General features: G+C 40.0%; 2 protein-coding genes and 1 long non-coding RNA gene across 4 annotated transcripts in view; 2 read left to right on the forward strand and 1 right to left on the reverse strand.

Annotated features, from left to right (window-relative positions):
- Positions 1-1,207: 1,207 nt before the first annotated feature.
- LOC113586703 (G2/M phase-specific E3 ubiquitin-protein ligase-like) lies at positions 1,208-5,663 on the forward strand. Its single transcript, XM_027025038.3, has 9 exons — positions 1,208-1,473; positions 1,629-2,123; positions 2,274-2,378; positions 2,572-2,729; positions 2,934-3,145; positions 3,285-3,552; positions 3,686-3,846; positions 4,098-4,336; positions 4,443-5,663. The coding sequence occupies exons 1-9, from the start codon at positions 1,470-1,472 to the stop codon at positions 4,691-4,693; spliced, it is 1,893 nt and encodes a 630-aa protein (XP_026880839.3). The 5' UTR covers positions 1,208-1,469; the 3' UTR covers positions 4,694-5,663.
- Positions 5,664-10,345: 4,682 nt separating this feature from the next.
- Positions 10,346-15,864, reverse strand: LOC145652721 (uncharacterized). Of its 2 annotated transcripts, XR_014118964.1 has the most exons (5): positions 15,761-15,864; positions 15,445-15,540; positions 12,657-12,742; positions 12,070-12,157; positions 10,346-11,430 (listed from the first exon to the last, which is right to left on the reverse strand). It is a non-coding gene; the product is annotated as an uncharacterized LOC145652721 (long non-coding RNA). The 2 variants fall into 2 exon arrangements; XR_014118963.1 differs by lacking the exon at positions 10,346-11,430 and having other exon boundaries at positions 11,515-12,157.
- LOC113586701 (E3 ubiquitin-protein ligase NEURL3-like) overlaps positions 13,262-16,175 on the forward strand; it is a 3,003-nt gene continuing 89 nt past the window's right edge. The window contains exons 1-4 of the mRNA XM_027025036.3: positions 13,262-13,613; positions 14,659-15,159; positions 15,393-15,566; positions 15,783-16,175. The exon at positions 15,783-16,175 is cut by the window's right edge and continues 89 nt beyond it. Of these exons, the coding sequence (XP_026880837.3) occupies positions 13,580-13,613; positions 14,659-15,159; positions 15,393-15,566; positions 15,783-15,964 (891 nt within the window). The 5' untranslated portion in view covers positions 13,262-13,579 and the 3' untranslated portion in view covers positions 15,965-16,175. The remainder of the gene's footprint in view (positions 13,614-14,658; positions 15,160-15,392; positions 15,567-15,782) is intronic.

Raw genomic sequence — 16,175 nt, forward strand, 5'->3', positions numbered from 1 at the left:
GAAATCATATACTGTAACTCACAGGTGTTTGGAGCGTTTTGTATAATTTTGTTTTGTTTATCTTTTGCTTTAGTTTAGCTTTGTTTTGCGTACACAGAAAATATGCAAAAACAGAAAATGCCCTTAGACATCAGAGGGTTAATTTCCATCTCTCTCTCTCTCTTTCCCTCTCTCCACCTCCCCCCACCTCCACTGTGTGTGTGTGTGTGTGTGTGTGTGTGTGTGTGTGTGTGTGTGTGTGTGTGTGTGTGTGTGTGTGTACACACCCTAATGTACATCTACATGTGCATGCACATGCCATGACACTGATGTAATCCAATGCTCTTTCTGAAGTCAATAGGCTTTTCTGAAGGCATTCAGTTGCTCACTGAAGTTGTCGAACTTGTCTCAGTGAGGACATTCAGCGTGCCAAAATATAATGCCCAGAGACCGAAACAGTTCAGTTCATCTTCTACTGACGAAGATAATGTCTGGTGTGGGATGAATTATGTAAATGTGAAACCATGCCTGCGCTTTTTTTTTAACTTATTTATAATACCACATCTCACTAGTGATGTGGCATAATTATGGAACATACAGTAAAAGTACAAAGAGCATCATATCTATTGTCATGACTATTACATTAATTATTAAATTGAGACCACAGCAACCTTTATTTATTGCACGTGAATTTTAGTTGTGTGCACTGTACTGATAGTTATGTACTGTATAGCATCCAATATACTGTACCATAATATCCTATATGCTGTATATAATGTTATATAATGTATAATAGTTTGACATCATATATACTGTTATTTTGCAGGTTGCGATACAGCTCTGATAAAAATTGCGTGTTTCCCCACAGTGTAACGTATCCTGCAGCGTCTCTGTCTTGAAAGCACTTTGGGTATTTCCCAGAAACCTGGTGTCTGCCTAATGTTGTTTATAGGAAATGCATTACATTCATCTGTCAGGTGATTATCTGCACAGTATTGATCAGTTTAGGGTCCCAATTCAGTAGCACATCGGCGTTTGTCTTTAGTCAGTGTACGAGAGTCCGTGTTTCTTTATTTTCTTCAGAAATGCCGTTAAAGCACTTGTTGAGACATGTCTTCATGTCACACGGCTCATTGTGAGTGGCACGATACTAAGTAATGTTCTTGGTGGAGTAGTAACTCCTCTGTGCTTTTGAATTAAATTAGAAAGGTACAATTTAATACTAAATAGACTTTGCTGGTAAATGAAGAATGTGACCCGTATATAAAGAATGTAACTTGACAGTGGAGTTCTCCTTCTGTTTTCTCCAGGTGGCCTTAGCCCGGCCCATTTCGCTTCTCTTAGCGTTCGTTTTGTCATTTGAGGTAAACAACGAGTCAAGTGGAAAGAGAAAAGCGCACACTCACTCACGGCAGACAGTCGCATAACTACTCGCGTGTTCTACGGTGAGCTGCCGCGACGCTTTCAGAGACGTTAAAGGAAGAGGCAACATGAGTGAGTATAAATGGTTTATGAGATGATCGTAATATGGTAAACTCGCAACACATCATTTATGTCCGTCTGTGCGAGCTGTGAGATGCAGCCGTGCCAGTCAACATGCTATTCTCTGCTCGTACGATAACGCATGTTCCCTGTGCGTTTATTTCTAGAGAAACACGCTCGCGTTTGTGGGAGTCGTTGTCTCGGTCCCATTCGGTTCCTTTCAGAGGCCAAAGGACAGCTCGTTACGATTTCCCAAGGAGGGTGCCTCGCGACGAGGGACACTTCGTCCTTCAGGCATGGGTTGGTTTTCCTCGTGCGTCCAGTTAAGCTAAATGAAAAGATTCGCATACGTATAGAAGGTGGAGTATCGTCGCGGGACGGGGCCCTCCGCATCGGTTTCACCAACAACCCCCCGAACCTGATACCGCCAACCACTTTACCGGACATGCACGGTACGCCGAGATGCCGCGTCGTGCCGGTTCCCGAGGAGGTGTGCCTACCCGGCGCAGAAATGGAATTCTGGTTGAACTACGCATCGTTGGTGCTGATTCGTGGAACGGATAGGAAGAAATACTGCATGAAGGCAAAAGAGCTCAGTCTAAACGAGCCGCTCTATGTTTTCTTGGATCTGTATGGAAACACGAGCGCAGTGCGTCTTCTAGGTAGCGATCATTTGCACGTAAATAAATATGCTGTTTATTCTTTCTGCTAACACTCACGAAAATTAATGAACTAACATGGCGCTAAACGGTAATAAAATGGCTAGGAAGTAAAAGTATCAAAATCAAATTTGTGTTTATTTTGCGTTCCAGGTTCGAGAAAGGGGGCTCGCACTTCATGCCCAGACGAGCTACTACATTCCAAAAGCCTGACTGACAGTGATGCAACGACAGTGTCCAGCGAGAAAGTACATTCAGGTAAAATGCAGTTGTATGTGCAGTTTTGGCGTTGTCTGCGGTTCTCTGGCACAGTGCTTTAATTATTCAGATAATTATACAGTTGTATCAGAACAAGAAAGATCAAATGATGAAGTCGTAATCACGCACTCTATGTATGCACGTTAGAGGTATATGATGATATTACTGATTTTTCTTCCTCTTTTGTATTCAGATACTAGACGAGTTCTTAGAGAAGCATCAACATGGCGAGCCAGATTTGCTCCATCTTATGTCAATTCACCAGTATATACACAAGGACCAGACCCAACCAAATGCACACAGACTACAACCAACAGAAACCTCCAAAACAGGAATCTTCAGTTATCAATGGTAACTATTCAGACCCCTGCTGCACATTGTCAAGAATGACAAATTGAATGACATAGTATCAGTTACCCTGATACCATGTGGTATCCAAAAAATACTGTGCAATTTCTCTTTTATACTTCACTTATTAACATTTTACAATACAGATGTGATTCTGAAGAAAGTGCGTAGCCTCACTGACCCCTATATTTCCACTGCTGCCATTAGGAAGAGATGGATGTCACCTTCTTGCTGAGAGTGTTTCAGTGCCAACATCTCAGTTCCAGCAAGGTCCACGTGATCATCAGGAGGAAACGACTCCTTAAGAGCGCCATCATAGCTATGTCTAGCAGCAACTTTCACTGGACTAAAACCCCTCACATTGAGTTTGTCGGTGAGGAAGCCTTTGACAATGGCGGTCCAAGAAGGGAGTTTTTTAGGTAATACAGTTTTACTCTAAATTGCTCTTAGAAGTGTAATATAAACTCACCACTTAAAGACCTCCTTGTTAGCTAGTTATTTTTCATGTGTATGAATTTGATTAAAATGTCTTTTTCTCTCCTTTTGCATTTACTTCAGACTTCTGATGATCGAGGTACAGAGCAGTCTGGGTATTTTTGAGGGGAAGCCGGGACACTTATTCTTCACTTACGACCAGAGTGCTTTGCAGCAGCACAAGTACAAGCAGGCCGGAAAGCTGGTTGCTTGGTCTGTAGCTCATGGAGGACCAGGACTCAAGGCTCTAGACCCTTGTCTTTACCTGCTCATGTGTGATCAGGACACTCAACTCGCCGACTTTGACTGGCGTCTAATTCCAGATGCTGATGTCCAGGAAAAAGTACAAAAAGTAAATATGTGTTTGTTTGATTGCCTGCTCAGTTGCCTTTTTATCTGCTTCTCTGCCTGTGTATTGGCCACTGTTTATTCATCATGGTAATGTTTGCAAATGTCCGTACCTAACTCAGTCTCCCCTTGTTTAGATTTTGTCTTGCAGGACAAGTGAACACCTTTGTGCCCTGCAAAGAGAACTAGGAGACTGGATCTGCGACTGTGGCTTTCCGGGCATTTATGGACCAAAGATTTCCATCCAAGACCTTCCTAAGATTTACTCCTACATTGTGAAGCACTACATTTACCTCAGGTATACAAAGGAGCGCACTCCGCTTAATACATCAAAGATGTGTTCTGCTCTGTTCCTGGAGAAATAACCATTGGGTCAATTTTCTAGACCCAGATAAAGACTATGCATGGACTAAAGACTATTTTAAATGATTATTTCCCATTGGCCCTGCAATTTACATTAAAACTAGGCTTCACCAATTGTCAGGAAACCAGCCTTTACAGCTTTGTTCCAACCTTACTGTAACAAATCTAATTTTTGTTAATTTTCAGAGTATCGAGTATGGTTGTCCAGTTCATGGAGGGCATGAACTCATACGGTGGGCTTTGGGACACAGTGAAAGCGAACTGGATTGATTTCCTTCCCATTTTTACCAACATGAATGAACCCATATCCAGAAATTCAATCACGGCCCTTTTCCAAATCAACTGGAGTAGGGAAGGAACCAAGAGCAGAGAGGAAGAAGAGGAGACTGTCTATTACTGGGAGCTGGTGCTTAGGATGATTGAGGGTGAGGACCATAGTTGGGGGATTTATCTCATGTTTGTGTGTAACTGTATGCACTATATCTGAAATATATGCTAAAAACAAGCTTCATTTTCCCAACCACCCCACAGATAAAAAAACAGAATTATCTTTCCGAGAGCTCCTAGCATTCATTACTGCAACAGATGAAGTTCCAGCCTTGGGATTCCCCCAGAAGCCCAGCATCAACTTTTACCATCCTGACAGGCACGGCTGCCGCCTACCATATGCCTCAACGTGTATGATGGGACTTTTCCTCCCCAGGGGGGTCAAATGCCAAGCAGAACTTAATGCAATGCTTCTCCGAGCTGTGAGAGACTCAGCAGGCTTCGGTAAAACATAGGAATGTGTTGTAGTCAGTGGATTGTTAGTCTACCCAAAAGTATAATATTTATTTATGACTATGTTGTGTATTTGCTCAAGGAATTTAAGCGTTCACACTTTTAACTGTCACATCACTCCAGCCCTCAGAGATGGCAGGTATCAGTGTGCTTAGCCTATGGATATTCTTTCTCTTGTGAAACATGTTTAATTAAGAACAGGTGCATCTGCACTGTTTGGCTTAACAAATGACCTCTTGCTTATTAGCATTTTGTCAAGCTTTACAAACCTTTACAAACAAGCTTTACAAATGTCTGTTTACTGAAATATGAAAATAACAGACATTTTAGGGAAGTCGTGGCATACTGGCAGACACCAGCATGAATGGCCAGTGAATGAAGGTTAGCAGAAAGGTGAGAGTATTGGGAAGAAGAAGAGCAGAGTACCTTGCACACGATTGCTATTTAGAATTTTCCAATATTCTAAATGGTAAGAAGCTAAGATATGAACTATGGATTTTCACATGCCCTGGTTCCCAGGATCCTAGTGATCAAAAAGGAAAGCCCAATTGAAATTGGTTCATTCCTATTGTACAGTGGTTGTTGTGTCCCTGGAGGCTGCTTCCTTGTGCACTGTATGTGATGAGCTGTGTGGCTTCTGGCAGTGAAACAAGAAAATGTCACTTTTCAACCTATTACAGGGAGAGTTGGGACTCTCCATTGAGAGTGCTGTTCTCTTGCTTCTGTGTTTATACCTTAAACATTTCTTTATCACACTATACGAAAATGTAAGAAAACAACAACAGAAACACTAACTGAAGTGTTTCCTTTGCAAATCAAAAATTGTAAATTTGAAGAACAGATGAAAATTTTTAGTTCATGTTTCCTTTTTGTTTCTAACAACTAGTGCAAGTTATCCATTTTGTTAATTTTGATTTTTAACACAATTTGTATATTACAAGATATGTATATAAAATATATATATATTCTGTGACCCTACAAATATGAGTAGTTCCATTTTTTAACAACAGCGACCTTTTAAGTGATCATTTTACTATAATCAAAGAAACACATTCCCTATGAATAAATAAGTTATTAGAGAAACAATTTAAACAAGTATTGAGAATGAAGAAATATGTATGTTTTCAGTTATATTAACAAGATTACAGAACAAAAAACACCAATAATTCAAATGTCAATGTCTCAAAGGTAGTACAAATGTCAGTGGAGCCCCTACTCTGTCCATCTTAGTAAGACTTGTCAGCCTCATTCAAATCTATAGCAACCCGTCGTCTTTTGGCACATGAATCCCATCTCATTACAATACCCGCAACTAGGTCGTAGGATATCACTATATCTGAAAAATGGAGCTAATTAAAACACAGAAGACAGACGACAAGTGGAATTGTGTGCTTCCAGAAAATGAAAAGGATGCACAGACAACGTGCTACTTTAGAGCGTGTCGAGCAGAATCGTGTAACCTACGTCCGACCTCATCTTAGGATATACAGTAGGAGAGGACACGCGCAGACTGACATATAATACCGTGAATAAGATTATTTGTAGCCTTGTAAGAGTTTGTAGCCTAACGACAGTTTATCATTAACTTTCACAGCTAGTTCCCAAAACACGTCTAACGTATCCGACTGCTTTGGCTCGCAGTAATTTTCCACACTGTAGGCTGACGTAAATCCGGAAACTTTATCTTATGAGTTTTACTCACCGACTTTCTTAAAGGTGCAGGTGCGGGTTCTAACTAATATTAGCGATACATCAAATATGAAAGTAAGAAATTTTCCATTGAATAGCGCCAAATCGTCCTATAGCAGAGAGGCTTTTGCTGAAGCAAATGAAATTAGTTAGGCTGCTATACAATCGAAAATTATTCATTTATTTAGGTTTCTGATATTTTACCTATACGTGCATATATCTATATGAATATTATGCCTACAGTACATACAAAAGACAGAAACGAAAAGTTGTATTCTTATATTAGATTTAGATGGTGTGGGAACAAAACGCGTGTCTCTTGGAATAATGTAGGTTCTGTATAATATGTAATATATAGGATCGGTGCACTTGGGAAATTTACCTTTTAAATACTTCTCTGGAGATACTGATATGAACAAGCCCCTGGAATTCACAGAGAGCACACTTTAAAAACTTATACAACTCTGGTATTCCCCGTATTTCCGTGGTTTAAATTATCTTTTTAAATTTCACTTCACCAGAGTAGTCATTTCATTCATTATTAGAAACAAGAGCCAGCATCCACACTTCCTAAACTGATTATTGAACTGATTTAATTTCAATGCTTAGGCTATAGGATCAGATCAGAAGTAAACAGGTAGTGGTAGCTCATTGGTTAAGGTACTTGACTAGTGAGCCGAAAGTTCCCAGTTTAAGTTGCACTGCTGCCAAGTTGCCACTGTTTGGCCCCTGAGCATGGCCCTTATCCTTCAATTGCTCAAAAACTGTACTCAGTTGTAAATGTAAGGTGCTTTGGATAAAAGAGTCAGCTAAATGTTTAAAGATGAACTTTCAGTTTCATATTGAGTGTTATGTTCATAGAACTATTATAAGATAAGGACATGGTCAGAGAGCCTCAACATATGAGATTCGTTTGCACACACCCAGACATGCACATACACACACAAAGCAGAGTTCCTGGAAATGTAAAAAAAACATGTGTCTTGGAATGCTATAGAATATATATTAGTCACTGAAGACCTGCTTGGGCATTTATGTTTTATCCTTTATTATCATCATATATTATTCAAAACAGTTTTCTGGAATTCACAGAGAACACAGTTGAATCAACTTATGTACAATACTCCTCTTAATTCCTTGCTTGATTTTTGTTTTGTTTGTCACTATATCAAACTGAATCAACACTGTGCTAGTTATACATGCTGATTAGTATATATGCCCCTCTTATTCATAATGTGTCCATGCTAGACAAATGGATATATGGTTCTTAAACTGATATGTCCAACATAATATATTCATTATTAATAACTCTAAAATCCTAAAAAAAAAACCTAAAAAAAAATCCATTAAAATATATCAAATATGTATTTTATTAAAAGTACAGTCGTCGGGATGATTTATTTTTGCACTGAGTTCCACTGAGATCTTAAATATGGCAATTCACAGAAAGCACACTTTAAAAACTTATACAACTCCAGTATTCCCTTATTTCCTTGGTTTGAATGGTCTTTCACTTGGCCAGATTAGTCACCTGTGTCTTATTTAATGTCACTCCCATAGATTTCATACATTATTAGCCAGCATTCCGCCCTCCTAATCTCAATTTCTTATTGAGCAGGTTAAATTGTAATCCTGTAGGATCAGAAATAAAGGATGAACTTTCAGTTTCATACTGAGTGTTATGTTCATCGAGCTAATAAAACATAAGATAAGATAAGATAAGATAACACTTTTTTGAATCCAAAGGAAATTGCATTAAATCGGAATAAACAGGTTAGGGTTGTAGATGTGATCTGGAGAAATACACAAGTGCAGGATTGTATAAGTGAGTTACCCAGTACAGTGTAGAAGTAGTGCGTACTGAGCAAAAGCATGCATATATTTTATTAATATATATTTGATTAATCCTAATAGTTGACATACCATGTCTTTCTCTCTCGCTTTCACCCTCTCTAAATGCTATAGTGAACTATAAACCTGAATTATGTGATATTTATTGAAAATGAAATTTATTGAGTGTGCACTTTTTAGTCAGATAACAAATACCTGAGAAATATGTGATTTCTTGGAAATGGTCCAACAAGCACTTGCTGTATTTAAACTAGTAATTCATGGTTAGGGGTGCTAATATTCCCCATCTGGATTGCTGGAGCTGTGTTGTTTACCAACATGCCATTGTTGAGAAGGCTTATTTTACCAAAACATCAGTGAAGATTACAATGTCTCTACATGTCAAGCTTTTCTCTGTGTGGAAATTCTTGTGCATGGAGAGTCACCTTTCATAGGGGCCCAGGCTGGAAAATGAAAGTTCAAGGGTGAAGTGCTACGCTTGGTATTTAGGACCAGAGCTGACATGTTTTATATATACTGTACAATCAGATTTTGGTTTAACATTTTGGGTGCCATTGTGCGGTGCCTTGACAGTCTAAAAATAAACACTATATATATATCATCACTATTCTCTTGTTATAGAACCAGCTGGATGGGAAAAGCAGTCCTAGGACTACCCAAAAAGTAAGTGTAGTCAAAATACAGCTACAGAGCATACCAAAAAGAAGGGTTGTAGCTTTACTGGCAAAAGGATACAGTGAGTGTCAGGTTGTTTCCATCTTGAAAATTTCAAATACTGTGGTTCATAAGAACAAGGTCAAGCAGCAAACACATGGGACAACAACAGCTATAGACTGGCAGAGGTCAAAAACGACTCTCTATCGACCATGATGATCGCCACCTCATTCAAATGTCACTTAACAACCGTAAGATGACGTCAAGTGACCTACAAAAAGAATGGCATGCAGCAGCTAGGGTGAATTGCACAGCGAGGATGGTTCAATACAGGCTTCTGGAGGCAGGGCTGAAGTTGTACAAAGCTAGAAAAAAGCACTTCATCAATGAGAAGTAAAGAAGAGGCAGATTGAAGTTTGCGAAAGACTGTAAGGATTAGACCGTAGAGGACTGGAGTAAGGTCATCCTCTCTGATGAGTGCAATTTTCAGCTTTGTCCAACACCTGGTCATGTAATGGTTAGACAGAGACCTGGAGAGGCCTACAAGCCAGAGTGTTTCCCACCCACTGTGAAATTTGGTGCAGGATTGATGATGATCTGGGGGTGTTTCAGCAAGGCTGGAATTGGGCAGATTCGTCTTTGTGAAGCACACATGAATCAAGCCACTTACAAAACTGTGCTGGAAGAAAACTTGCTTCCTTCTGCTCTGACAATGTTCCCCATCTCTGATGATTGTTTTTTTCAACAGGACAATGCTCCATGTCACACAGCCAGGTCAATCAAAGTGTTGATGAGGGACCACTAGATCAAGACCCTATAATGGCCAGCCCAATCTCCAGACCTGAACCCTATTGAAAACCTCTGGAATGTGATCAAGAGGAAGATGGATGGTCGCAAGCCATCAAACAAAGCAGAGCTCCTGGAATTTCTCTGCCAGGAGTGGCGTAAAGTTACCCAACAGCAATGTGAAAGACTGGTGGAAAACATGCCAAGACGCATGACAGCTGTGATTAAAAATCAGGGTTATTCTACCAAATATTGATTTCTTGACTCATCCCAAGTTGAAATATTAGTACTGTGTTGTTTATAAATGAATATGAGCTTGTTTTCTTTGCATGATTTGTGGTCTGAAATTTCTGTAACTGTTTTATTTTGACCATTAGTCATTTTCATTAAAAAAACATGCTCTAAAATACAATATTTTTATCTGGAATTTGAAAGAAAGGTTAATAACTGATCATTTTGTAGTGGTCTCTTATTTTTTCTGGAGGGACTCTTTTTCTTAGGTGCCCAGACTGGAGAGTGAAAGTGCAGGGACGAAGTTTTATGCTTGACACATGTACTGAATCAGCCAGCCAGGACTGCCTCAAATTCCACTAATCAGCACTCTCCAGTTTTAGAAGCACAGAGGTTATCATCAGTAGACAAACAGGATGTACAAGACATCTTCCCAGCTTTTTTATTAAATGTTGTTGCCAAGATTGCAATAAAGATGCCATAAAGATGCAATAAAGATTAATAACAAGCTAAGCATCTCCATGCCAAAAGGGCAAGAATCACAAATGAACAATATTTATTTATTGCTTTCAAGGATCTATAAACTGCTCTGTTTATGTCTTTCATATGAATCTGCTGATGATGTGACAAATGATTCTGTTAAAATAATAGTGAAAATATAAAAAAGTTCATGTTGGATACTTTTTAAAAATCTTTTTATATGGGACTTTTGGAACATAAACATATGTTCCAGTCAAGATACAGCCAGTATGTATTTTCAATATACTACACACTCTGTAAGGTGTACAATACTGCTCTTTTAACAAAAACAAATAAACAAACAATCAAAATGTAATAAATGTTTTAAATGGTTGTCATATATTATAAACTTTACTGACCTTCCCTCTCAAAAAATTTTTTATTTTTCCCAGATGAAGGTGTTGCATCTTTCTTTTAGTTTGAGTTGATGCTTTTGCTTACTTTCAATCAAGTAATAATAATCTGCATAGTAATGTGACAAATGCAACTCCAAACAAAGCTATATTTGAGTCTGGCTCAAGGGAGCTGACAAAAATATCTGATTAGGACTGAAAAACTTCAGTAATGATGTTAAGGAAATTCCAACAGAAACAGGTTTATGTTGGTGGTAAGTTATAAGCTGGAGAGAAGATGTAGGTTTTTGAGCTGTGTTTTGAATGTGGAGAGAAATATACCGATGGACACGTGGAGGAAGAGAATTCCAGAGACGAGGAGCTCATCTGAAAAATGCCTGTCGGCAGAAGATGAGCGAAGAGTATGGGTGGGTTTGTAAGGAAGGAGAAGGTCAGACAAGCGGGAAGGAACAAGGCTATTATGAGCTTTCTAAATGAGCAGAAAGATTTTGACACAGATGTGGTGTTTTACAGCATGTTGGCAAACACGTGAGCCGCATGTCTCTTGTCTTCGTTGCTGCTCGGTGTGCTTGGGCAGCAGTGTCAACTACTCAGCCCCCGATAGCAGACCTCCCAACGGCAAGGAAACTCCCGGCTTCCTTCGGCGGTCGGTGTTTCTGTAATGGTGAGATGTGACGTAGAAGTGGGATGCTGAGGCGAGTTTCTGTGATGAACGTGTTTATTAACAACAAAACCAAAACTGAAACAAAGCACAAAGAACAATAACAAAACACAATAGAACAAGCTGATGTGGCAGACAGCAAACTGGAAACTCACAGTGGTTGTATATAATAGATCTATCACCTTTAATGAGAAGGTTAGATAGGAATAAGGGTGGGAGAATCAGCTGACTCATTGGGGAAAGACGCATACTGAGTATTTTTATTTGTATGTTTCAAGCAGTCAGCATTTACATAATGGATGGCTTTGCTGTTTACTGTTCAAACGACCAAATGTGTGAAAGATGTAACATTTAAAACACACGTTATGACCTAGTCTAGGTTAGGACATAACATAGAGATGGAGTGGTGGATGGGTAAACGTTGAATAACTATACTAAACTGTACTATACTAACTATGCTTAGTATAACTATACTAACTAGCTATAGTATAACTATACTAAACTGTGGTAAACCGAATAACAACGTGAACAGACACACTGTGACAGAGATGTCACTTAGGAAGGTTAAATGGATGTTCTGGCTGCTATGCCAGACAGCTGGCCCTTCGGTCCGGTGGTCAGAGCTCACGTTTACCTCCTGTCAGACCTGGATTCCAGTCCTGGGTAGGGCGGCTGCCTTCAGCCTTCATTACCGGCACCAAATGGAATAATGAATGGGTATGCTGTAGGACACATGGAAGACAATCACACCAGAAAGATGTTGAGATGGCCAATGCTGAAAAAGGACATAAACAAACAACAACATCCCCAAACTAACTGTACAAGAAGATAAATCTCACTAACCTCACTGGAAAAAAAAAAAGAAATAAAGGGTGGTTGGGCACAATCACTTTCATAACTCCCTAACTAACCCTAAACCACATAAGAACAAAACTCAGCAGAAACAGTGACCATCACTACACCTGGTGTGCTAAGTACCACAAAGAACCCAAATTAAGAGGACCACATACAAAACTACACAAAGCTATTTACACAGGTCTGTCTACATGTGTACAGGGACAGAAGTACAAAGGGGCAAATCAGAACTCTGAGTCAAAATACTAGCAAGAATAATCAGAGCACAAAGTAACAATCAGTGAAAATGTAACGTGTGAACAAAAGAAGCACAAGAGAGCTCTAGGACAGCCAGAACAGCATCATTGTAGGCTCTTTAGTAGTCACCGGATTTCGTGGGATGACAACACCGGAAGATGATGCCATTACCAGAAGACACGGGTCAGACAGCGGATGGGGTTCCAGGTCAGGTGCTGTAATTATAAACAGACAGAAAACTCCACAACACATACAGCGGAGGGTGATACGGACAATGTTGACTTAAATACCTCAGCGCCTGGGCTGACTTGTGTTATAAACTTCTGTGAACGCAAGGAATAAAATGTGAGCTTAAAGACAAAGCACTTCATTTGTGTTTCTAAGTATTTAACTGCATGGCATTCCGCAGGCAGGACTCAAAGCATTCTGCTGAAGAATGACAAAGCGATAAGAAGACAGTGGTGAAGAGGAATTCGCCGCAACACTGTCTGTCCTGTCTGTGTTCAGAATCTCCTGACATCCTGACTTTTCTGACATCTAAGGCAGTCTTTTCCAGTTTTAAAATGATGGTGCTTGCGTAGAGAGAAAGGTCCCGAATATTTTTTGCTAAAATATTCTAAATTCTATTAAATTGGATCATATAAATGGGAAGCTAAAATCTTATTTTTATGAATCTAAACTGTTCTGATGCTCCCCTTGGGTTGCCCGTTCTTTTGAAAGAGAGTGTTAGAATACACGCGCACATCTCCCCGGACCCGCACGGGCGCTCTTTTTCAAAAGAAGGTGCGTCACGTTTAACACTGTTTACTGGAAGCCTGCCAGTAGGCGCAGCTAAGTTGAAAGCCTCTTTTGAAAGTCGGTAATTTTCCAAGGACAACCCCACCGTATTTAGGCCAATCCCCTTCCCCTGCGACCTACGGTGAAAAATGTTTTGGGTTCAAACCAGAAGCACGTGCGCTATCCCCTATAAAATGCCAGCACACTCCCCCTTCCAGATAGAAACATTAACTTGCTCTAAGATACGAATCTGAACAAACTGTTTAATAGCAAAAATGACAAGAGCAAAGACGACATCCAACACAATGGGTAAGACTTTTCAGCACTGTTACCTATCTTTTAAATTACGCTTTGTTTTAATTTAACGAGGACATATTATTTGCTAAGATTTCATTTGAAGATTCCTGCTTAAGGATTTTCTGACGAATACATTCCCTATTAATAGCTTGTATATAGATACTTATATGTGTATACGTTTATAATTATTTTTATTAAGATATTTAAACGTTTTATTTGATTTCTACATGTTCTTTTCTATTAATTCTATTGAAAGAGTTTCTATTAATCCTGTTGTTATTTAAGTAGCATTACTTAGCCTACTTTAAATCGGATATTTTAAATCAGGACAACCTGAATGCGTAATTTTTGTATGCATATTGTATCCTTCCTCAGTTTGAATTATTTGGCGGTTTGATTTTTTGTTCCGTTCATTCCGTTTCAGGTCACACAAAGTTTAATTAGTCATAAAAACCAGATAGCAGCGTGATATTATTAGCATCTATAAATTGTGTTTTACAATGCATGAATATAAACAATCTGTAACTGATCCATTTGAAGTCCTAGTTTTCACTTTCCACATGCAATAAGCGATGCAGCGTCATCACGTGCTGTAAACTTCCAACTGTAAGCTTATTGCACACGGAAAGCGAAACCGCGGTCTTGCCTCCGATGGCTAGATCTAAAAGAAAACAACGCGCATGAAATGTGATTAAATATCTGATTGAGATTTAAAATATAGGAAGTACTAAAAATCAATTAGACCTTAGGTTGTTGTGAGAAAAGTAAACGAACCTACGGTGACCATAAGGGTAAGAAAAAAACCGTCAGGATTTCCAACGTAAACAGTGATATCAGTTATAATAATACTGTTCTTAAGTTCAGCACAGATGGCAATTCAGTGCAATTACACCGTAAAAATGTAAAGAGAAACACAATTGTGTCTGCATGCTTTGTTTAAAGCTTTGTTTGAACTGGCTACCCTAGCACGGTTAGCAACGAACAGACTCTTTACCCGTTTGGTCACGAGCAAAGCAAGTTTAACGGCTGTTGGCTGACAATCGTGTGTAACCTCCAGGGACTCGCCGAGGCTGCGGCTGTGGAAACGGCTGTCTGGGACCTCTGACTTTTAACGCGGAAGCTAAGGGGCAACTAGTGAGCCTGAGCGACGGTGATCGACGAGCAACTAGAGAAATAAAGTCTTTCCGAGACGGGCTGGTTTTCAGCAGTCGACCCGTGAGGATACAGGAGAAGGTGTGTCTGCGCATCGAGCGCGCTGTCGTGGGGTGGCATGGCGCATTGCGAATCGGCTTCACCAGCGTTGCGCCCGGGTCCAGGACTCTGCCCTCTCTCGCGATCCCCGACCTGACGGCCTCTGAAGGGTACTGGGCGATACCAGTTCCAGAGCATCAATGTTTACCGGGTTCGGCTCTCAGGTTCTGGGTTTGTCGCAGTGGCTGTCTGCGCGTCCAGACAGGCGATGGGGTAACGCATATGACGAGAACGGAGGTGAACACGCACAAGCCAATCTGGGCGATGATCGACGTTTATGGGCAGACCAATGCTATTCTCTTAATCGGTGAGGTTACAGGTTTTTTTTTTTTTGTCGTTGTTGTTTGTTTTTTTACAGTCATAATTACATACACATCATTTTCATTTTTATGCCATACATAATCAGTCTTTGGCATCAAATGATGCAAACATCTTGTAAAAACAACAGTTAATGCATTACAACCAAGACACGCACAGTTGTGAATCATTACCACAAGTAATGCGACTGACAGCGTTTTCTTGTCACTATTCCTGTTACAGGATCAGAGAAGAAGGGCTTGTTCAGCACACGCAGATCATGCCCTGTCCTCACCATCGATGCCACAGAGGTGAGCTGTGGCTATGACGTGTTGCCAACGGAGATGATGTCCCAGAAGTATCCAGAGGAGCAGGCCCAAACGTTCCCCTTCTGCCACAACAACGGGGAGAACACATGTAAGAACTCACCCAGAAATCAAGAGCTCAAACTGCGCCATTGGCCACTTTGCCTACTGGAATAAAATTATAACTCCATTCTGCATAAATGAACTTCTATTTAGCAAAACAGCAATTTTTTTCAAGATTTACTAAGATTATTATTTCCGCTAATAATAGCTTTGAGTTCGCTATAAAAAAAAACGCAGACTTACACACTCTCTCTCCACTCCTCAGGTAATGAACGTCTGGAGGACTGCGTGGTGTGCTGTTCCGTGCCCGCGAGCATACTCCTCGCATGTGGCCACCGCTGTTTGTGCGCACAGTGTGCCTCCAGGGTCTTCAGAGAATTTGGCACATGTCCACTGTGTCGCCAGTGCCTAGGTCCTGTTTACACCTTATGTAGGGCAGCCCTTTGAAAGTAATGGACGAAGAGATGATGGGAAAACATTGCAAACATTGCAAACTCTCTCTCTCTCTCTCTCTCTAAATATATATATATATGTTACTGATATATACATTCAGACTAGACCAAACTGTAAAAGCTGAATTGCAAATCAATGAATCTGGGACCATTTGCACATAAAAATGGCTTCAAATTCTTGTAACATTGTAAAAGATTGTATTTTA

This window comes from Electrophorus electricus, chromosome 20 (genome assembly GCF_041902795.1).
Source record: "Electrophorus electricus isolate QZ-2024a chromosome 20, ASM4190279v1, whole genome shotgun sequence".
NCBI classification, from domain to species: domain Eukaryota; kingdom Metazoa; phylum Chordata; class Actinopteri; order Gymnotiformes; family Gymnotidae; genus Electrophorus; species Electrophorus electricus.

Excerpts from the sequence above, each read along its gene's own strand:
- LOC113586703 (XM_027025038.3), top strand. Across the intron at positions 3,553-3,685 it reads TCCAGGAAAAAGTACAAAAA|ATTTTGTCTTGCAGGACAAG; the intron begins GTAAATATGTGT and ends CCCCTTGTTTAG. Across the intron at positions 4,337-4,442 it reads GGTGCTTAGGATGATTGAGG|ATAAAAAAACAGAATTATCT; the intron begins GTGAGGACCATA and ends ACCACCCCACAG.